Source organism: Chrysochloris asiatica, unplaced genomic scaffold, assembly GCF_000296735.1.
Source record: "Chrysochloris asiatica unplaced genomic scaffold, ChrAsi1.0 scaffold00002, whole genome shotgun sequence".
Lineage (NCBI taxonomy): Eukaryota > Metazoa > Chordata > Mammalia > Afrosoricida > Chrysochloridae > Chrysochloris > Chrysochloris asiatica.
Window position 1 is genome coordinate 6648497 of NW_006408520.1, and position 24254 is coordinate 6672750.

Below are 24254 nucleotides of genomic sequence, written 5' to 3' on the forward strand. Positions count from 1 at the left end.
TTTTGGGCTATGAAGAAAAACACGGTGTAAGGATTGGAGGAAGACTCATTAACAACCTGCGATATGCAGATGATACAACCTTGCTTGCTGAAAGTGAAGAGGACTTGAAACATTTACTGATGAAGATCAAAGACCACAGCCTTCGGTATGGGTTGCATCTCAATGTCAGGAAAACAAAAATCCTTACCACTGGACCAATAAACAACATTCTTATCAATGGAGAAAAGATTGAAGTTGTCAAAGACTTCATTCTTCTTGGATCAGCTATCAACACTCATGGAAGCAGTAGTCAAGAGATCAGATGACATATTGCATTGGGCAAATCTGCTGCACAGGAACTTTTTAAAGTGTTGAAGAGCAGAGATGTCAGCTTGAGGACTAAGTTGTGCCTGACCTAAGCCATGGTATTTTCAATAACCTCTTATGGATGCGAAAGCTGGACACTGAGTAAGGAAGATCATAGCAGAATTGATGCCTTTGAGTTGTGGTGTTGTAGGAGAATACTAAAAGTGCCATTGACTGCCAAAAGAACCAATAGATCTATTTTGGAAGAAGTGCAGCCAGAGTGCTCCTTGGAGGCCAGGATGGCTAAGCTTCGTCTCTCATACTTTGGACATATTTTCAGGAGGGAACAGTCGCTGGAAAAGGATGTCATGCTGGGTAAGATGGAGGGTCAGAGAAAAAGAGGAAGACCCCTAACGAGATGTATTGGCCAGGTGGCATCATTGATGGACTCAAGTGTGGCAGCGGTAGTGAGGTTGGCCCAGGATCGGACATTGTTTTGTTCTGCTGTGCATGGGGTCGCTATGAGTCGCTTCCGACTCGATGGCACTTGACAACAACAATTAGAGCCCTAGTGGCACAATGGTTAAGTACTCGACTTTGAACTGAAAGGTGGGTGGATAGAATGTGCCTAGCTCCACGGGAGTAAACATCTGGCCATCTGCTCCCATAAAGACTACAGCCTAGGTAACCCTAGGTGGCAGTTCTGCTCTGTCATATAAGGTCACAATGAGTTGGAGTCAACTAGATGGCCCACAACAACCACCACAAATACATAAAAACTCCAAATAGGAAAAAAAGGCAATGGCCAATAAATTGGTTATTGTTCAGTGAAACGGGGGAACTGTGATCAGTGAATGGCATAGAAGAGGCTATATATATCAGTGCTATATTTCTTGGTTTGGGTGGTATGTGCATAGGTATTTGTTTATTATTTTTTTAATATGTGCAGGTTCATCTATAGTCACTGTTTTTATGTATGCTATATTGAAATTTTTTAAATTGTAGATTTGAAAAACTAAAAAAAAAAATAACCCAATTCAGTAAGTTAGGATGGCACCCAGAAATCAGGCTTTTTATCCAGTTTCCATAGTAATTCTAATTACTTTATTACTACTATTGTTTTTTTGGTGCAACAGTGCTAAAACTTGGCATTCAAAAAGTACTGCAATGTGATTAAAGGAGACAAGCAAAAAACATACACAAGTCTTTCATTTCAAAAGGTATTACTTTACTATCCAAAAATCTAAACATTTACAAAAGAAAATCAAGAGAAGTTGCATCTTTAGACTACATTAGGAAAGTTACACAGGAGTCTCATGAGCAAGCAACATCACAAAACATCTCCGTACCATGTCAGTACCACAGAGAAATCCAGCCAACCATCATACCATTATAGGTTGAGGTGTTTAGTACCTGAAAGTTAACTCAGTGCCCTCTTAGTTTAACATTTCCTATAAAAATAAAAAACTGTGACATTTTTACAAAACAGAAAGTCATTGCCAATGAACTTTACATGAATAAAATTTTGTCATTGGAAACAAAATACAAAAAAGATGACACAGGTTAGCTGCCAGTCAACATTAATATGAAATTTTTCAAAGATGCATTAAGTTATAACCACTAATTGAAGCAACACAGTTGGATTATTTGGAGACCTCGCTGCTATTCCAAGCAACGTTTCTATGGAATAGTTTTATTTTACATATTTACAGGGTATGTTATTGTATATACACATCAAGGAACTGCTACAATCATCATTTCTCAATGGCAGTGCCTAATTTTTCAGGTAGAAAGTTTTCCTTTGGCTTTCTGCTCCCAGCAAGGGGCACAGGTGGCCATTTTCTCCCACAAGTCCACTAAATTCAAGAAAGTCTGAACTCTCAGCTAGTTGTTTTTTCCATGGAATGAAGAAGAATGTTAAGGATTTGGACTGATAAATACTGTCTCAGGTTGAGCATTTCAAGCATTAGCTACACTTTTGATTTCTGTGCTTCTACCAGACTGTAGGACCCTTTCATATTGGCTTTTCTTGCAAAGTAAATGATCATTCCAATGGCTGGTACAATTAAGGAGGATGCACAATAGAGCACAAGAAGTTCAGGAGAAAAATAGTCATTATTTTCTCTTCCTGGAAAATAAGGAAATGGATACAATTAATGTCTAGTACAAAATGAAACAGTTTAATAATAATAGTGAAATGTTCTATTGTAACAGTACAACTAGTTCTCCCCAGTGAAGTGAACTGAAGCAGTGAAAAAGACCATCAGACCCAAACTGCAAATTTCTCTCAATTATCTAAATAATCACCTGGCATTTGCTTAAGGTTGTGATAGGCCTGAAAATGAGACATACTGATTTTCATGACCTTGGATTCAGTTAGATTTAGGTTCAGATGTAGAGTGAATGTAACTTTTCAGGACTCACTTACAAGCATACGAATTGGGGGAAGATATTTTGTTTTGGGAAACAGAAGTATCTACTACAGAACTGTGGTGTTTGCTGATCACCATGAATTGAAAAGACTAGCTCCAAGTAAACCTTTGTAACATTTAGAGTACAACCAGTATTAAAACAAATAACAAATATCTTCCCTTGAATGGACTGGGCCTCATGTGTTATAAAGGAGAATTGCTCCATAGCATTTTCTTGGCTGCAATCTTTATAGAAGCCGATACTGGTAAAGATGATTCAAACTGCCAATCTTTAGTTTAATAATTAAGTGCAAACTGATTTCACCACCCAGAGACATCCAAGCAGTATAGCTAAATACCACATAAGATAAAAGGAAAGACTTATTGTCTATGGCTTTTTCAGAGGTATATATATATATATCTAAAGTAGGGCATCCTACTATATGTTATTCCTCTTCATCTCTCATACCATTTCTTGATAAACTGTTCTTTGGATAGAAACCCCAGCCCACTTTCATAACCACTCTACTCTCCCTTTTTATAACCATGATCACAATTTGGAATCAAACATTTCTTTGTATGATTATTTATTAACTTTGATTTTCTCCTTTAGACTGTAGGGGCTTGTACATCTATTTTCTTTCTTTCTTTTTTTTTTTGTCCACCACTAAAAATTCAGCATCTGGGTCACTGTTTGGTATAGCTGACACCTTATGAATACTTAAAAAAATAATACATTTATCTTCTTTTTATATCCAGGCATTTGCAATTTAGTTGCAAATTGAGTACAGATGACAAAAACTTTATAATTAGTACTCTATTAAAAAGAATCTGACAGCTACAATACCATTTAATATCCTAACCTTAGTAGAAGGTTGGTACAGTAGGTTACACATTGGGCTACTAACTGCAAAGTCAGAAGTTCAAACTCACCAGCTGCTCCTTGGAAGGAAAATGAGACTATCTGTTGTCGTAAAGATTTGCAGATTCAGAAACCCTTGAGGAGCAGTTCTGCTCTGCCTTATAAGGTAGTTATGAGTTGGAATTGACTGAATGGCAGGGGGGATAGGTTTGGGGGCTTTAAACCTTGTAAGAGTATCTGAAGAAAAAACCTTGTAAGAACATGGCATTTGCTGAAGGTGCAAACTATTGTTGTTGCTATGTGCCATTGAGTCAGTTCTGACACATAGCAACCTTGTATAGAGTTTCCAAGGAGTAGCTGGTGAGCTTGAACCACCGACCTTGTGAGTCAAACTGACTTTGCAGTCCAGCGCATTAACCCACAGCGCTGCACCAGGTCTCCTAGGAGATCCACAGTATAAATAATGCTTATATATTTATGTTTACACATCATCATAGGACATCACAAGCATTACATTTCACTAAGAGTATATGATGGAGTCCAGGTGTGGTGCTGTAGGATAAGCACTGGACTGCTAACTACAGGTTGGTGGTTCAAACCCACCAGTCGCTCCTTTTACACACTATACAGGGTCACTATAAGTCGGAACTGACTCAACGACACTTAACAACAACAAGGACATACAATAAAGCCCTGGTAGTACAATGGTTAAGTGCTCAGATAGTTTGAATGCACTCAGCAGCTCAACAGAAGAGACCCAGAAATTTTTACAGAGATTACATTTAACAAGAGCCCTGGAGATGAAATAGTTAAGAGCTAACTGAAAGGTCAACAATTCAACCCACTAGTGGTTCCATAGAAGAAAAGATCTGACCATCTGCTTTGGATAAAGATTTCAACCTAGGAAACCCTATGAGGCAGTTCTACTCTATCATATAGGGTCACTGTAAGTAGGAATCAACTCAACAGCTCACCAAAACTTAGGTACCAAGGATTACAGAAAATAGGAATGAATGAGTTGTAACCTACTCATAACTGAAATCTCAATCCACCCGGAATCATCCCCAAGCTCACTGGAAATGCTGATTACATATACTCTTTTGTCATTTTGAGTGATATGGTAGAACGAACGTAAAGGTTCTATTCTTTAAATACATAGTAACTTCATTAGCCAGATCAACTCTTTCCAAGATCATCACTGCAGGTGGTTGACTAAAAGTTTTACATGTAATCGTGATAATGTCCCTTTAACGTGTCTTGATGAATGTATTGATATTATAGTTCAGGGAGGTACTATGAAGACAGAAAAATACAGCAAGGCTTGCAATCCTGAAATATTGGGACATATGAGTAAAATTTTCTCCTAGCCTCAAATTTTGTCTACATTGATAGGTGATTGTTAACTCTGATAGCCAGATACCTGAAGTTCTTAAGAGCTGGTATTTATATACAGTACTGTTAACTCCAGGGCCAAGTTGGCTTCCAATACACAATTGGAACTCATTTGTATGCAAGGATGGAGAGAGATGGATAAAGTTTGACATATTCTGCTTATTTTAATAAGATCAGCAGATCCTTTTTTCTCATCCACAGAATAGTTTAGTAAATTAAGGGACACACATGATAACAGAGTCAATTCTACAGGAATTGGCTTGTTTTTCTGCATTTTAAACTAGTTGCCATCAGTCACCTCTAACTCATGGCAACTCCGTGTGTATAAGAGTAGAACGATGTTCCATATAGGTTTTCAGTGACTGATTTTTTTTTTAAGTAGGTTACCAGGCCTTTCTTCTGAGGAACATCTGGATAGACTCAAACCTCTAGTCTTTTGGTTAGCAGCTGAACATGCTAACCATCTGTACCACTCAAGGATTTCTTCTGTCATTTATGTTGTTCAAGATCAAGAGTTCCACCCCAGATCATTTATTATCCTTAAAAAGTGTTAATCTAGAAAATAGTCACTCCATGTTCATTCCGTTCTGGAATGTCCAGATAGAATCCTTAGGGTTCTTAAAACTGTGTGACCTTTTGGAAACAGATTGACTGGCTGGTCTTTTGGTCTTCTGAGTATGTTTGAATCACCAATATTTTGACTAGTAGTCAAGGGCTTAACTGATTGCACCACCCAGGGATTCCTATTACTTCTTTCATTTCCTCATATCCTCCAGGGAAGATTTAAAAAATATGGTTAACCACTTAGCAAATTCAAGACCCCAGCAACCAATGATGCATGGTCAATTTTAAGGAAAGCAAATAGCAATTTCACATCCACCAATGATTAATGTCAACTTCCTGGCTAAACTCTGTAGGCCACAACAGATGCGCTTCATTGTTTTAGGAAACATTTAAAAGTAACCATAATCAACCTGCAATTCAGGTTTATTTTGGGGAAGTCATTCAACAAATCCTACGAATTATTTATAATTCACCAAAACGCTAAGGAAATGAACTAACCTTTAACATCAAGTGTTAAGCTTCTTAATTGAGAGCCAACCTCATTTTTAGATTCACATTCATACACCCCCGCATCCTCTAACTGAGCTCCACGTATGATGTATGTGCCATCTATAGATTTCAGTGTCTTGTCTCCTGTCTCTGCTTTCTTCTTCAGGATTATCCACGTTTCTGTAACATTTCCACATGTACAGGAAATAGTGACTGTGTCTCCTTCCTTGACACTTTCAGAAGGAAAAACTGTAAGTTGTATGTCTTTTGGTGCAGCTGTAAGAATAATTTAAAAGTCACGGCTGATTGAGTGAAATATAAACCAATTCCATATTAATTTAATGACTATAGCTGCCTAGGAGCTCATTTGTGTTTATTTATATTGTTTACATTACAAGTTTAGAAGGACACGTTCAAAAGCCAAGTATCTGTGGGACTGCTGCAGATGACAGTCTTTAACACAAGACAGATATGTCTTGTGTATCTCTCATATCTCTTCAGTCAGACTAATACAAACAAAAATTAGTGCTAAATAAATTACTATAGAAATTTAAATGTGAAGAACAAAATCAGGCTTTTTGTTACATAGTTCTGCAAAAAAAAATTTTTTTTCATTACAGTCCCAAGTCCTTTATAGACTTCTGAATTTTGAGTTAGATCCTCCCAGATGAAGAAATTAGGAAGCACAGAGATGGTTTTCTTACTGTTCTTAACAACCACAACTACTGTTTACTAACTGCCAAGCACTGGGCTAGCTCGTGATACATAACATCTCCGTTGATACTGTAGGGAAGTGCCAGGTCACCAGTCCATAGTGAGATTCCTAATATAATTATCTATCTTGTGATTTGACTTGAGACATTTTTCTCATCCAGGGTCACAGTACCATAGTATCCATCCTGAGAATTCTCTTTAAGTTTGTCCATTGCCCTTCAAAGACTCATCCTTTCAAACATGACTAGCATTGAACTAAGGTAACAAGAAACTCACTAATACCTCATTGGGAATAATACCAGGGGATATGAAAGGAAATGGCATTTCTGGTGAAGAAAATGTTTTTGATCCCCCAGATCAAGCATCATGACAAATCCAAATTGACCACTTCATGGTTTTACCCATAGGTGGCTATGGCCTCAACCTGTCAACTAGGAGATAAGTTTTACTATCATGTATGACTCTCCATCCTAGAGAGAGGGGATCTTGAGCTCAGGACTTAACTCTCTCATGGTTCTTTGTTGATGATGAACCAGGAGGTATAGCAACTGCTAACCTTATTCTAGGAGTTCTGGTGTGGCATCACAGGATAAGCACTCAACTGCAAGGTCAGTTTGAACTGCAAGGTTAGCAGATCAAACTCACCAGCTGCTCTTTGGAAACCCTATACAGGGTTGCTATGAGTTGGAACTGACTTGACAACATTTAACAACAATGAGACTTAGTCTCAGATTTTACAAAAGGTTTAAATGCCCTAGTAAGCTTCTAAGCAAACGCTATCAGAACCCTAAAGAGATTTCCACTCATAGCTACCTGAGCCAGATAAGGGATTTTATCCTAGATTATTTCTAAATACACACCTACTTCTTCTATAGTAGATATTTCAATTAACACAATCACCATGTCATAAGTGTAACTGAAACTCCTAGCATAGTTCCTGGAGCTAGGTGAAAATAATTTCAGGATAAGTGACTTGGATTGGTTCATCAAAAAGAAGGTTTAGGTGCTTTCCAAACAAAGCAAATAGCACACAGGCTCTTCAAATTCAATAGGTTTTTTTAGGTAAAAAATTTGTTTCCAAAGAGAACTTTGCTTATAACCAAAGTAATAATATCAATAATATTCATAACCATTCTCTGCTTACCCTGAATAATTAATTTGATTTCTTTTCTGCTTATTCCAGCCAGGTTAGTACCTTCACACACATAAATTCCAGAATCTTCTACCTTTGTAGACATTATGGTGAAAGTGGCACTTTCAGAAAGAGGCTGTAGATCCCCATTATTTAGCTGCCTGCTCCACCGGATCTTCGGAGCTGGAAGGCCATCACTAAAGCACGTCAAATTCACAAAACTACCTTCCTCCAGGGTGGAGGAAGGGCTAGCCAGGATGGTTGTATCTCTTGGGGCAACTGAAAAAAGTGAAGCCACCTGTTAGTTTAATGCCATAAACTCTGAGTTTCAAAGCATTTTAATAATGTTGCAAAACTTGTTTAAGGGTCAGCAGATTAGAAGAGTTTTTAAATCTTGGTAACTTTACCAAAGGAGGTTTCTGGTCCTAATTTACCATTCACATGAGTAGAATGATGGAGAGTATACACATCATGGCTGTTTTCTAATAGAAGTTACATTCTGTAGGAAACCTGCTTTGCTACCAAAGACAGTGTGTGTGTGTTGCTATTGGAGTAAGTGAAACATGGTCACAGATTATTTTAATCTCCTCTCATCAAAAGTCTATATTTCCAACCCTTGAATCTAGGTTGAAGTGCCCTAGTGGCACAGTGGGTTAGGCATTTGGTTGCCAATTAAGAAGGTGATGGTTAGAACCCACCAGTTGCTCTTCAGGAGAAAGATGAGACAGTCTGCTTCTATAAATATTTACAGCCTGATGAACAGTCTGAATTTGTCCTATAAGGTTGCTGTAAATCGGAATCAACTCAACAGCAGTGGGTTTGGTTTGATTATTGGTGAATCTGAGATGATCTTGTGACTTACTTTAATCAATAAAAGGTAGAAGTGATAATACCACAAGACCTCCAAGCTTTCAAACTAATGAAAGCTTATGAAAGAGGCAACTTACATTGTCACCCTCTTGAAACAAATACTGCACACTGGTGAACAAATTTGGGTGTGTTTCCTAGAAGATAAGACACCACACAGAGAAAGGGAGGTCCATAAATCTCAAGTTAAGGTCACAAACACATGAATAAGGGCATTTGGGACCAGCCGACCCCTAGTCAACCTGCCAGCTCACTGAAAATACATGAGTGAACTCAACTGGTACTATATCGAGCACATGAACTGTCCAGCTGGCCCTTCCTAAAGAGCCTATTCATAAATCAAAAGCAAATAAATGGTTATTATTTTAAGTTTGGGGAGTGGGTTGTTACAATCATCATTATGAAATTTCCTTTCAGCTATGTTTTTTCACAGAGGTTTTGACTATTGATTACAGCCTGGAAAACATGATAAAGAAATCCATATTAAATCGTGGACACATCACACAAGTACTTACCATTAACATAAAGCGTCTGTATACTCTGTCTTTGTTTGGGCTCAAATTCCAGTTCACTAATATTTAACTTAGCCTGACAAACAAGAACTTTTCCAGTGTCTTTGGTGGTAGGGATGAAGGTCATTTTCAAACTCTTGGTCCCTAGGGATTGTCTATCCATGTCCCCCCAAAAGCCTTCATTCTTCATAATGGTCTCCCCTTTAAGGAATTCAATCTCCAGCCGGTCAAAAGGGTACACATCAGGAACCTTGCAGCTGACAGTGACAGGGTTTCCATGCACTAAAGGACTACTCAGCTCAATTTCTGGGTCTTTAGGGAATGCTGTAAACATCAAGCAAAATCCGTGCTTAGATGTAGCATTCAAGGAAAAATGGAACCAATCTTTAATAAACATAAAAGTTTCAGAATGACAGCTTTACCTCACCTGAAATAAAATAATTCTCAATATATAAGCAGTAACATTAAATGAAATGCACATGCTACTAAATATAAATAGTGCTTGGAAACAAAAGAAATGCCTAGTTCATCAATTAATAAATGAAAACAAACAAAAGAACCCAAAACCCACTGACATAGGAATTGATCCCATAGAGTGGCATTGCTCCATAGGGTTTTCTTGGCTGGGTTTTTTACAGAAGAAGATCACCAAGTCTTTCTTTTGTAGTGTCATAGGGTGGGTTCGAACTGCCAACCTTTAGGCCAGCAGTCAAGTGCAAACCATTTGAATCACCCAAGGACCTTAGTAATAAATATACTTCTTACTTTACTCTTCTTAGTGATGCAGTCTTGCTGAGAGCTATAATCTGATCTTTTCTAAGGAATTGTCAGCTTCTACTATCCTACTTAGTAACTACATGTGTATTTTAAGTGTTTGTAAAGTTAACAGAGTATGGTTAGCAGTGCTAGTCCCTGACTATTCATCATCTCAGTCTTCAAAATAGCCTGGCAAAACTGGTATTAGTTAACTTATTTTACAGCTAGGAAAAAATGAAAATTCATAAAGGATAAAAGACTCTCATTTTGCATCACACATCATAAGTTCCTGAGCTGAGATCAGAACCCATACTTCTCTGATCTCAGAGCCCAGGTTAGCTTTCACAGAGCCACGCTGCCTCCTAATATCAGATAAGACCCACGGCAAAGTTCTCAGTTTAAACATTTTCATTTCTAATGAGCATATTTAGCCAGCATATTACAAATATTTCTCAAATGGTACTTGTGGTTTTTAAAAAAAGAGAGCTATAGAAATTTTAGTTTTTAAAGTATGATATTTATAATATACCCTATGTAAATCAAGAGATATGAGACTAACATGGTTATCAAGAACAAGCACAATGCTAAAAAAGAAATTTCCCTAAGCAAAATGCTGTTAAAATGATACTTTCTCAAATATTTTCATATTGCAGTAAGACTTCACTGCTGGCTCTCATTTCTGTTGGGAATGTGCCTACATCAGCAGATCCTAGGCTCTGGGTAATATGATAAGGCAATAAAATTTACCCTTCTTCTGAGACTTTCAAATCCCTTCACAGACATACTTTAAGTCATTCTGGACAAAATCCTGATGGGTAACATAAATTTGGGCAGAGTTTCTAGTGGAAAATCTGCATTATATGTTCTCTTGAGCTCTGTTGAATAAAAATAAGACAAAACAACCCTCTCAAAGAAATCACTCTGTGGTCACTTTGCCTGTTTTGTACCTCATCATTATAAACTGAAGAACATGAGCAATGTCAAATTCTTAGAGATTTGAGGTTGTAAAGGATTTTTATGAGAGTGACAAGAACAGCAAGGAAAAGTATGAAGAGATAGTCTCCAGTGCTTTTCACCTGCACTGTTACCTGACTACCCCACACTCCTACCTAACTCTCTATGTTCATATTTGGTTTTCTCTTGTGCCCTCTTGCCTCAATTCTTTTCATTCCTGTAGCTTTCCAAGGGTGCCTTCAGAAATCAGTAGGTTTAGGCCTTATCCCAATTCATACCCCAGCTATCTGAACAGACACTGATCCTTGATTGGAGATGTTCTTGACTTTAATGATGATGTTACTAAGTGCCACGGAGTTAGTTCTGTATAGGGTTTCAGAGAAACGGTTCATATGTTTGAACTGCCAACCTTACAGTTAGTAGTCCAGGGCTTAATTTTTAGAGCCACATTCATGGTGCACATTCATGGTGCACATTCATGGTGCACAATGGGAGCAGACCTTGTAATTCATTGGGTTTTTATTGATTGATTTTTTTTTTTGAAAGCATGCCTTTCTTCCTAGTTCATCTTAGTCTAGAAGCTCCGCTGAAGTATACTCATCATGATACCAATATGCATGTTTCCACTGACAGGTGTGTGTTGGTGGCACATGTGACTTCTTCTGAGAATTTAAAATTCTCAATGACTCAAATTATACCAGTTCTCCCAGATGTTGTTGCTGTTAGGTGCCATCAAGTCGGGACCGACTCATAACAAGCTTATGCACTGCAGAACAAAACACTGCCCAATATTCTCCTCCAACACCATAACTCAAAAGCATCAATTCTTCTATGGTCTTCCTTATTCACTGTCCAACTTGCGCATGCATATGAGTTTATTGAAAATACCATGGCTTGGGTCAGGTGCACCTTAGTCTTCAAGCTGACACCTTTGCTCTTCAACACTTTAAAAAGGTTTTGTGCAGCAGATTTGCCTAATGTAATATGTCGTTGGATTTCTTGACTGCTGCTTCCGTGAGTGCTGATAGTTGATGTAAGAAGAATGAAGTCCTTGACAACTTCAATCTTTTCTCCGTTGATAAGAATGTTGTTTAGAATTCTACCCCTATCATCTTAGGAACCACCACTACCCTCTTAAGGAAACACTGTTGTTGTTAGGTGCCATAGAGTCAGTTCTAAATCATAGCAACCCTATGCACAACAGAACTAAACACTGCCCAATCCTGCAGCATTGTCACAAAAGTTGTTACACTTGAGCCCGTTGTTGCTGCTGCTGTGCCAATCAATCTATCTCATTGGGGATCTTCCTCTTTTTCTCTGACCCTTCCTTTACCAAGAAAGATGTTCTTCTCCAGTGACTGGTCCCTCCTGATAATGTGTCTGAAGTATGAGAGACGAAATCTTGCCATCCTGGTTTCTAAGAAGGATTCTGACTGTACTTCTTCCAACACAGACTTGTTTGTTCTACTAATAGTCCATGGTACTTGTAATATTCATCTCTAACACCATAACTCACATGCATCGATTCTTCTAGGAATCATATTCAATGCTAAATGCCCTTTCTAATTACATGGATCAAACTGCATATTACAAACTCTCATTCTCTTATTTCCAGCTGAACTTAAAAATAAATAATAAATAATTCAGAAAAGTACTTACAGTAAAGCTCCACCTGGATTTCTTTCTCCAGTTTCTTACGTCCACAGGTCACTGTACACAGGTAAGAGTGCTCATTCTCAAAGCTAACAGGACTCAGGGTCAGCGTGGACTCAGTCGCCTCATTTCTCACCTTCCCACTGAGTGGGCTGTCAGTCTGGGTTCTCCAAGAGAAAGACGGGGAGTCACATCCTGTGACACTACATGTCAACATGACCGTGTCCCCAATCTGAGCAGCAATCCGGGACCCAGGGGAGATATCTACTGTAAACAGTTTCTCTGGTGGGGTGCGGGGAAAAACAAAACAAAAAGATTATTCTTTTTTTGCCATCACATTCTAATATATTATTCCTGCCCAGCCCCTGTTTCCAAATCTCCTTTTAGCTAATATATCTGCCACAAAAAAGTTATTACTTTCTACTTTCGAACCAACAAAAATAAGACTGCATCTTTTAAGAATAAACCCATGAACGTCTATTGATTCATTTATTTGAATGTAGATAAAAATTTGTTGAGATTGGCATCTTTTCATAGCAATAATCCAGTCTCTGCTCAAGGTAATTTATCAAGTCCTTGCAACAGTGGATAGCAACTAATGTAAGTGGTTCCTATGTGTCAGATACTATACAAATCACTTCACATACACAATCTCATTGAATCTTCATAATAATCATACGAATGGGTAATATTGTTTCTTCTTATCCTTCTGAAAAGTGAAGCTCAGAAATATTAACTAACTTTACACAGTTGTAAATTGCAAAATTAATATATAAAATCAGGTGAGTTTGGTTCATGACCCAAAGCTTTCTGTTGCTAGAACAACTAAACCAAGTCATTCTCATATGGAGATAAAGCAAGAGCTAAGAGAGGAACTAGGAAAGTCACAAAAAATGTCTTCTACATGGAGGCTTCAAAGAGTTTGAGGAAAAATTTCTATTGTCTTTTAATTCTATCTCTCCTGAACTTTTAGAAACTCCCTTGTATATAAAACCTGTAATAGTCCAGTGCTTAGAGCTTCCAGGTGAGCAATATAAAGTTGTATTTTGAAAGTAACAGGGAATCAAACTGAAAGCAAAGTAAAACCCAAGCATAAAGTTTGTTTGATGCAACAGGAAAATGCTTTACAATTAATTCAAGGGCTAAAAGTTGAGATGTGAGGGTGAAGTCCTAAGTTTCAAATATCCAGGAAAACTGTTTGGCTCCAGAAGGATCCCTGCTGGGTGCACAGCTTCATTTGGATTAACTGCAGTTTAAGGGGAAAATAACTCTAAATCCTGGCTCTTTGTTCCCCTAAAGAAACTGAGAATTATTGGCCAACTCTAAAAGTGACAGATGAGATTCCACAGGAAATAAGTAAAATCTTCTTTATTGTCAATATCATGCTGGGTTTAGGGGAAGGAAATTTCAATAAATAAATAATCAAAACATGCTGGATTTTGCAAGGTTCATGTCTGTGCCCGGGGAAGTTATTTTTCTCTGTTTGTTTGTCTAATTGTGAATCTTAGTATCACCCAAATGAGACTTTCCTCAAATTACCTCAATAAACAGATATGCTGTTAGATTTTGAAATAGAAAGATTATTCAGAAACAATAACCATTGCTTCCTAATTTCTTATATGCTAGCAGTTCAAACCTACCAGCTGCTCCTTGGAAACTCTATACAAGGATGCTATGAGACAGAACAACTTGAAGTCACTTAATAACATCAAGTATGAAGATGGGGATCTTTATAAGGAGATCTGCTTCCTGCTTGTGAACAGTTCTCAAATCATTCTTTACTGTAGCTCATTATTTTACAATATAAACTTGTGGCTCCTAGGGAAGCACCTCTTTTAGGTAAATGAAAAGGTGATTTGAAAGTTCAATTCTATCAATTCTATATTCAGTAGTTAAGAAGGTTAATATATTCATGATACAAAATGAAAAACAATCCTCCCCAACCCTAGTATGTATTTCCTTTCCACTAATGTTGTCCTGTGGCACTGTGGGCTAATACGTCAAACTGCAAAGTCATTTGAACTGCAAAGTCAGTGGTTCAAGCTCACCAGGTGCTCCTTGGAAACCCTATATAGGGTCACTATGGGTTGGAGTCAACTTGACGGCACTTAACAACAACAACAACAATGCTGTCCTAGTGTGGCATTGTAGGATAAGCACTGAACTAGTAACTGCAAAGTTGGTGGTTCAAACCTACCATCTGCTCCTTGGAAATCCTATTCAGGATTACTATTAGCTTCAACCGACTGGAAAGCACTCAGCAACAATAACAATGAAATGGCAGACAATGTGTTAAGGAATGCAGTTATTTCAGGGTTGATTAGCTCTACTTGCTTTTACTAGTCTAATATCTTTTCCAGTCTCTTGGGAATATTAAATTGAGTTAATTTCTAATAGTAAGCTTGAATTTCATTTTATTTTAATAGCTATCCAAGTTTAGTTCTGTGTTAAAATTTTTAAAACTTAAAACATCCATTTAAAAAAACTGTGTTGCCCATGTTTGCAATATCTTTATTCAGCAAACATTCATTCAGTGCCTAGTATGGGTCAGGCACTGGACCAGGCACCTAAACATTAACACACAGATACTGAGACAGAAATAGAAAGACAGAGATCCTGATTTTAAGGATCTTAGTGTTTAATGGAAACTACATTTATAAGAGTTACAGACAACAAAGGTAAATACTGTAACATAATCCTGCAATAACAGTAATAACAGACAATAATCTATGATTGGACACACAGGCCGGCAAGTAAACTGTAGATAGGTAGATGGGTCTATACCCATGACAATAAAGGTTTTGCAGAGGATTTGTTTGTATATGAATTTATATGTGTTGTATATATATCCATGTATACATTAGGCAAGGCAAACAGGGGGCGAAGTTATGAAAACTTTTAAGCCATGATCATATACCTTGTGGGAGTGAATCACTGAGTTTGAGTGCTTGGGGCCAAAAGCCTCAGGACACAGCTAAGTCAATGGGCATAATATAGTCGACAAAGACAATGTTCTACATCTTGCTGTGGTAAATGCAACTGAGCCTTAAAAGCTAATGAACAGTCATCTGAGAAGCAGCTAGTGTTCTCTCCCTGCCTGGGTAAAGAAGAGTGGAGAAAATCAAGACTCAAGGAAACTACTAGTCCAAAAAATGAATAGACCATTCAAACCACAGACTCCACTACCCTGAGACCAAAAGAACTAGATGGTGCCTGACTAGCACTGCTGACCACTCTAATCAGAGCCATAGAAGGTCCTGGACAGAATGGGATAAAAAATAAAGAACAAAATTTATAAAAAGATGAGGCTTACTGGTCTAATAGAGATAGGTGGAACCCCTGAGAAAGTGGCCCATAGACCTATTCAAACCAAGAAGAGAACTCACCCTTAGGAATCACTTAGCAGGGAAACAACAAACAGGACTGTAAAGTGAATAATAACCCTCAAGGGAAACATACTCCTCAGAATATTCAATGACAGGATTTGGCAACTTGGAATGCGAGTATGAATAATCATAAGATCCCCAAAAGGGCAGCATTTGTTAAAAAATAAAGCTCAGAAGGCAAGAAGGGGCAGGAAAGAAGGGTGGATAGAAACAAGGAAACTAGGGAGGCTGCAGAAAGAGTTCTGTTACATTGAGGAAATTGCAACTAATGTTATAAAACAAAATGTGTGCAAACTGTTAAATGGAAAACTAATTTGCTCAGTAAATTTTCACCCAAACCACAATTAAACAAACAAAACAGGCTATTTCTGCCACTTACTAAAATATTTCAAGTTAACTATTTATATGCCTGGCTTTCACTCCTCCCCAGAGCAGTCATTATGATTTTATTTATGATTCCCAGCACAAAGCGCACTTCTTTGATTTTTAGACAAAAACATTTAACTGTGTTGAGACAAACAGGTGTGTAGACATCTTTAAGAAGACTTGAGCGAATACCAACGGAGAAATGACTAACTTTGCCTGAGAGAGGCTGGGATTGATAGGCTAGTATGAGTTTTGTTCTATCTTGTAGCATGGGGAAGACCACCAGAAGAAGGAAGGGAAAAGGGCATTCCACACAGAAAGAACAGCATGCATTGAGGCACAGGGTCACCAGTGAAACTGATCAAATTGGGAAGACTTTATGTGACTATTTTAAGAAATGTTCATTTAAATTTATATACAATTAGTGCTTCAATCGCCGTCATATAAAATGAACACCTTTTTTTTAAAGGCCCATAATTCTGGTAGTACTATATAGGATTGATTCTTTTGGGGGATGGAATGATACAGAAGATCTGTTAATTTGAAGATGATTAGCTGGAGTTGAAATGGCATGTGGTTTTGTAATAGGCTTGTGGTGAAATCATAGTATGCTACTAATGGCTTATTTTAACCTATAAAAATTATGAACTACGCTTCTCAGTTTTTAACCACCTCATGTGGCTGTGGTGAATATTAATAAAATAAAATACATGGCAAATATTGTTATTGTTGTCAAGTGCCATCAAGTTGGTTCTGGCTCATAGTGACCTTGTATAGGGTTTCCAAGGAGTGGCTGGTGGGTTTGAAGCACTGACCTTGTGGTTCAAACCAATCGTGCAGTCCAGTGCATTATCCTGCAGTGCCTTACCAGGACTCCTGGCAAACACTATGTGTGTTGTTATTGTTAAATGCCATTGAGTCAGTTCTGACCCATATAGGGTTTCCGAGGAGCAGTTGGTGAACTTGAACCACAATCTTGCTGTTCAAACCAACTTTGCATTTCAGCACATTAACCCACAGTACCAATTCAGGACTCCAATATTAGGTATACAGTATTATTAACATCAGTATTAATCTCTCTGTGAGACACCATTCTCTTATCTATAAGATGGATATAAAATACTTATATTTAGTTATTTATTGTAGATTACAGGTAACATATGCATACATAAGTACTTGTTGTTGTTAGGTGCCTCATCTTTCTCCCAGGAACATAGTTAGTGTTCAATAAATGCCATTTAAGAATATCTTGTAAGAATCCAAGTGAGAGATGATAAATTAGGCAGTGGCAGAACTGAAGAAACAAATTTTAGGAATCATTCTGAGGTGTGATTTGACCATTTGTAATAAGAAGCTCTGGTAGCATAGAGGTTACGAATCGGGCTGTGAACCTCAAGGTCAGCAGTTGGAAACTACCAGCCATTCTGTGGGAGAAAGATGAGGCGTTCTGCTCCCGTAAAGATTTACAGCCTCAGAAATCCTGTACAAGGTCACTAGGAGTCAGAACCGACTCCACAGCACATAACAACAACAACAATAGGAGTATGAATTTGGGAGTTATAAACTGCAAGGTTGGTGTTCAAGCTTACCAGCGGCTCCTTGGAAACCCTATACAGGGTTGCTATGGGTAGGAATCAACTCAATGGCACTTAACAACAACAACAACAACAGCATACGATAGCTCAAATTGGTTTTAGGGGGTAGGGAGTTGAGAATACCAGTATAACAAGGGGCTGGCATAAGAGCATAAACCATGGTATGAGGTAGGGAAGAAATAACAGGAGATGGAAAAGAATCAGAAAAGCTGACTCATAAGGAATCTGTGTCCACATTGAAGCCATTTCACTATTGCTCTAATGCCAATGACAGTAGTTTTTCTTTTCCTTTTACACATTCTACTTACCTTGAACAATTAATTCCACTTCTTTTCTACTATTCCCAATTGGATTAACTCCTTCACACACATAAATTCCAGAATCTTCCATCCTCATGGCAATTAAAGTGAGAGTTGCATTTCCAGAAAGGCGTTGTAGATCCCCATTATCTAACTCCTTGCTCCAGAAAATCTCTGGAACTGGCAGGCCATCACTGGAACACATCATGGTCACAGAGTCACCTTCTTGCAGACTTGTGGAGGGGCTCACAGAGATAGCTGTATTCTTGGGTGAGACTGAAAGGGTAAGGCACAATGTCAGTCACCGCTAAGTAGCATTTTAATCTAATAGGGACAGTCTATTTTTTTCAAAGTCTGTCTTTATGTGCTTCCAACAATTTGATGAATTTATGCTGCCAAATTAACATAAAGAACTGCTGAATCATTAAAAACTAGTCAATTCCATTTTGGACTAACTTTATTTATGTTTTTTGATGCTTGGTGTTTTCATAGATTCAGAAATTAAGAAGGGCCTTTAAAATCGCCTAGTTCAATCTCCCATCTAAGGTACAATTCCCATGTAAGCATCCTTGCCAAGTGCTCATCCAAGTCAGCTTCAATACTGACAGAGTGACAACACAGAGCCCGAACAAGCAGACACTTTGGCATTTTAGACAGCTCTTATCCTGGTGTAGTGCTGCAGGTTAATATGCTGAAATGCCAGTTGGTTTGAATTGCAAAGCCAGAGGCTCAAGCTCACCAGCCATGTCAGAAACCCTATACAGGGTCACTATGCTTTAGAACCGACATGACGGCACTTAAAAACAAGTTATTAGAGCATTTTCTTTCCATTGAGTGAAACCTTCCTCTTTGCAACTAACTATTATACACTGATCATAGCTCAGCTCTCTGCTGTTACATGGGATAAATTAAATTCTTCTTTCATATGACTGTCTTTAAAATTCCTAATTTATAGATCTTTTGCAAGCATTGTCTTCTCTAGGGAAAAGTATCCACCCCCCTTGACTTTTCTTCTCAAAATCATGCTGTTCAAGTTGGTTCCAACTCTAGCCATCTTATAAGACAGAGTAGAACTGTTCCATAGGGTTTCTTAGGCTATAAATTTTTACAGATATAAAGACAGCTTCATCTTTCTCTGGTGGGTTTGAACCACTGGCCTTTTGGTTAGCAGCCCAATGCTTAACTCATGATATCACCAGGACTCCTTGTAGTTAGTGATACTAGTTAAAACCCCAATGCAAAGCACAGAGTTTTAGACTAGAACAGAGCACAGTGAGTTCACTTGTGGGACTACAAGACTGTCTTAAACCCCCTCGCAACCTCATGGAGCATGAGGGTACTCAAACCGTATCACCTGCCTCCTGCCCAGATACACCGTGGTCATGTGTGCACATGAGCACGTACACACACACTCACACAGAGTGAGTGCTTACCTTCTCGAAGCTCTGTAAACGTGCAGCTAATATTTCAAGGCATTTTATGAGAATTTATAAAACATGATTTAAAATGTGTTCTTGTTTGAGCCTGTTTACTCAGTCTAATCAGGTAATATTATTAGTTCTCGCTAGACTTCTAGATTGGTTTGGACTTGCACCAGCAGCTCCTTGGAAACCCTATACAGGGTCACTATGAGTCAGGACCAACTCCACGGCACACAACCACCACCTCCATAGACTGGGAAATATAGAAATTAAGCAAGTTCACTCAGTTCATGGAGCCAGAACTTAAGTTGTCTTCTCAATCCAAATCAGGTGCTTTTTTCATTGAATTACGCATATAACAAACATTATGTTCACAATGAATAAAAGTGAAGTAAAAACTATACATTTTTTCCTTGCATTTAGTTGCTAAGTTCAGGTGCTACTCACCTGAATCTAAATTCCTATCTAGTCTATATATACAAGTACTTACTGTAGACTTGCAGTTCTTTTGTGGTCTTTCTTTCTGTGAGCACAGAAACAGTTTCATCAATGTGTAATTCAGCTTGACAAACAAGGGCTTTTCCAGTATCCTCAATGACAGGAGTAAAGGTCACTTCTAAACTCTTCGTTTCCAGGGACTTCTTATCTAGGTCCTCCAGAAACTCCTGATTCTTCAGGAGATGGTTGTCCTTCATTAAAGTCATCTCCAGCCTATCATATGGGTAAACATCAGGGACAGAGCATGTAACTCTGACTGGCTTTCCCACCTCCAGTGGGCCACTCAAATGGATCTCTGGATCATTAGGGAAAGCTGCAAAAGTCAAACAAGTAAATATGAGAGGGGTCTTTTTTGCTCATGCTATATGAGATTCCTTACTGTTTTAATGTAAAACAAATTGAATCTAATACTTTGGTTACTACAATTTAAATACAGCAAAATCCACTGTTTAAATATCCTTCCATGGATTAGGATGGGCTCAAGAAACAAGTATCAAAATCAGTCATCTTTTGGAGAGCTCTATTTCTGTATGGGAGTCCTGGTGTGGTGCTGTGGGTTAATGTGCTGGACTGCAAAGTTGGTTTGATCCGCAAGGTCAGTGGTTCAAGTTCACCAGTTGCTCCTTGGAAACTCTATACAGGGTTGCTATGGGTCGGAAATGACTTGACTTAACAACAATAACAATGTTCCTGTATATATATTTATTGGTTTCCTGAGTTGCACAAATGGTCAAGCAACTGACGACTAACCAAAATATTAGTGGTTTGATCCCAATAGGTGCCTCAGAAGCAAAGCCTGGAGGTCTGCTTCTAAGAGCACAGCTCTATTCTGCAATTGGGGTTGCCATGAGTCAGCATTGACTTAACAACAGCAACTGGCTTGGCTTTTTTTATTTACTCCTGTGTGTGTTAAGGGATGTACGTTACTGGAATAAAACAAGAGACAAAATAGGAATGTTTATTAAATATTTATATAGGTCAGTCACTTTTAGCATAAATGATTTCATTTAACCCTCACAATAATCCCAAGAGATTGAAGCCACGTTTTACAGATAAGAAAACAGAAATTTAGCACATTTACGTAACTTGACTAAGGTCATGCAGCTAAGTAAAGGTGGGATTTAAATTTAGGTTTGCTATTATTTGGATTACTATTGCAGATTCATTTTATATTATTGCATTCTCTTGTTTTTATCAAAGCAGATATATTTCCATTTTACAGATAAGGATTTAGAGACTCAGAATGCCATTGCAAATAGTTATTAGGTAAGACATGCTAAGAAATGAAAAGAATGACTTCAAATAATTGGCTTCTGATACTGGTGCATCCGACAGGAATTCATCCAACAGAAAGGAACAGTTGAGCAATCTTAAATTCTAGAAGGCAGGTTTGCCTCCTGAAATGTTAATCCAATGTCCCAACCACTGATCTTTTTGAATCTTATAGTTCCTAGTCTGTTTGCGTAGTGGTTACGAATCGGGCTGCGAACCATAAGGTCAGCGGTTCGAAACTATCAGTCACTCCGCGGGAGAAAGATGAGGCTTTCTACTCCCGTAAGGATTTACACCCTCGGAAACCCTGTACAGGGTTGCTATGGGTCGGAACCGACTCAAAGGCACTTAACAACAAAGTCTGTTTTGGTCAGCCATTGCTTCCTATGCAATATGATGGTAACACAGGAGTTGGATTCAGAGCCCTTATGTACTGAGAAGAATACAAAGGCACCAGTTCTAAAGAATAAGGCAATCCAACGTGGAGTGGAAGCAGGGCTATTAAACATAATGAGAGACAGACATTCTTGGAGAAAAATTTCAGCAAGATAATTAAAACCAGAAGAGTCTTTTCCTTTTTACAACTTGAACTTTTTTTGGTATTTGTGGGCAAAGGTGAAAGAACTACAAAAGCTAATATTACTTTAAAAAAAATTTTTAACACAAAAATCCAAAACCACAGTATTTTTCATTTTTTTCACTAATAATTTCTGACCCTCATATGCTATAAGAAATGTTCCAATAATCTATATAGTTCAATGTCAGATAATATAAGTTCCCTATATTTACATAAGGGGATCTTTCCAGAAGCTTAGGAGGCTGCACAGATATAAACTGTGTGCAGCATACTTGAAGGACTAGCGTAATTGAAAGCAGCCAACGCAGAGGCAGTTTCTTGCTAACCATTAGCAACACATGGGACTTGCTGAAGAGTCATTAACTTTGGTTAACTTTGCCGAACTGAATTGGGACCAGGGTATGTTTTGGGAGCTTAAACTACCAAATTAGGTTAAACTTTGTTATTACTTTTAAATGCTATCAAGTTACTTCTGACTCATAGCAACCCTGTATAGGGTTTCCAAGGAACAACTGGCAACTTTGCAGTTCGCAATCCAGTGCTTATCCTGCAGTCCCATACCAGAACTAGGGGTATTCATTTACAAGGCAAATCTAATTCATTATATAAATATTCATGAGGTTGAACATCAAGGCTTACTGTCACCAAAAGAAAACAAAATCTGAACTTTACATCAAATTCAAATGAGTAAATTGTTTGCAGATATTTTTCTCATATCTAAGGGAAAGAGCCCTGGAGTGGTGCTGTAGATAAGCACTGGACTACTAACTATAAGATCAGTGGTTCAAACCCACCAGCCGCTCCTCAGAAATCCTATACAGGGTCACTATGAATCAGAATTGACTCAGTGGCACTTAACAATAACAACAGCAAGCAGAAAACTAATATAAATCTTCTACTTAATATTTAAACTGGTTTTAAACTCCAAATTGCATAAAAATAAATGGAAAACACCTAAAGGATGAGATTCATAATTCACTTAAAACGCATGACTGAGTATGCATGTCTGAGTATATAATCGAATTGAAATACGTTATTTTATTTATTTATTTATATATTTTAATAAAGAGAACCCTAAAAACTCTATTTCATAGATAAGAAAACTCAGAGGTTGAATCTTACTCCTGATCACCATGTTTGTGACTAAGTTGGAGCTGGAACCCAAGATTTGGGATCCTGATCTACCGGTAGCCTTAACTGTCTCGCCAAAAATCTGAACATAAATATCTCCTTTCAATAAAATATATCTTAAGCAAAATTAAGAGAAAATGAAAGATTTTCTGAAGTACTCACAGTAGATTTCCACCTTAATTCCTTTTTCCTTTTTCCCAGATCCACAGGTAGCTGTGCACAAGTAAGAATGCTCGTTTTCAAAACTAACCGGATCCATGGTCAGGGTGGACTTGGTTCCCTCATTCCTCACCTTCCCACTCAGCGGACTGTCTATCTGGGTTCTCCAAGAGAAAGCTGGGGAGTCACAGCCCTCCGTGCTACAAGTCAGTGAGATTGAGTCACCAATTTGAGCAAAAATTCTGTCTTCAGGAGAGATCTTGATCTTAAAAGCTTGAGCTACCCAGGAGAAAAAGAGAAAAAGCAAATTTACCTCTAGTTTATTTAGTATTCTGCTCCCTCTTCTCTGTCCTAGCATAATGTCCAAACTACAATCTGGCTGTTGTCGTTGCTAAAATGATTCAAACTAACTGCAAGGCAGCCAAAAGGCATTGATATCTTTGCCAGAGAAGGTGTTGGAATTATCTTTACTTAGAACTCTCAGTTCCGGTCTTGATAGCCATTTATTTGAGTTGTTTTACTATTTGCTAAATTTGATCTCACAACCAATAACAGGAAACAAACTATTTTTGTGCAAATAACACAGCCTTCTACTTCATTTACCAACAGCTCACTCTCCCCAGGAGATTTTTTATAAGCAAACTATGTTAGCTTTTTTTTACAGTAATAGGTTTAAAAAAAAGTTATCAAAAAGCAGGGATTTGCAACTCCTACTTAGACAATATAATGGTGTGTGGCAAAACTCAGTAGTAACCCATTTAAATTTAGGTTAAACTTAAGCTAATTTTTCCTACTGTTTAAAAGCCCTAGTTAGTGTATTTCTTCATTACCATAGTCCAAACCAGGACTAAAACAGACTGTTAACATTTGAAACAAATCAAGGAGAAACACTTACAAGCTGCAAACACCATCCAAAGTATATTTGTAACTCCAAAGATCACGACCATCTTCCCAAACAT

General features: G+C 37.9%; 1 protein-coding gene across 3 annotated transcripts; it reads right to left on the reverse strand.

Moving 5' to 3' along the window:
• Positions 1 to 2255: 2255 nt before the first annotated feature.
• On the reverse strand, positions 2256 to 24254 carry VCAM1 (vascular cell adhesion molecule 1). Of its 3 annotated transcripts, none has more exons than XM_006830911.1 (9): positions 24191 to 24254; positions 23485 to 23574; positions 20149 to 20469; positions 18247 to 18513; positions 12598 to 12873; positions 9232 to 9552; positions 7862 to 8128; positions 6013 to 6279; positions 2256 to 2413 (listed from the first exon to the last, which is right to left on the reverse strand). In XM_006830911.1, exons 1-9 carry the CDS (start codon positions 24252 to 24254, stop codon positions 2256 to 2258), a joined length of 2031 nt encoding a protein of 676 aa, XP_006830974.1. The 3 variants fall into 3 exon arrangements, with proteins under 3 accessions (XP_006830974.1, XP_006830973.1, XP_006830975.1); XM_006830910.1 differs by having other exon boundaries at positions 23299 to 23574; XM_006830912.1 differs by lacking the exon at positions 12598 to 12873 and having other exon boundaries at positions 23299 to 23574.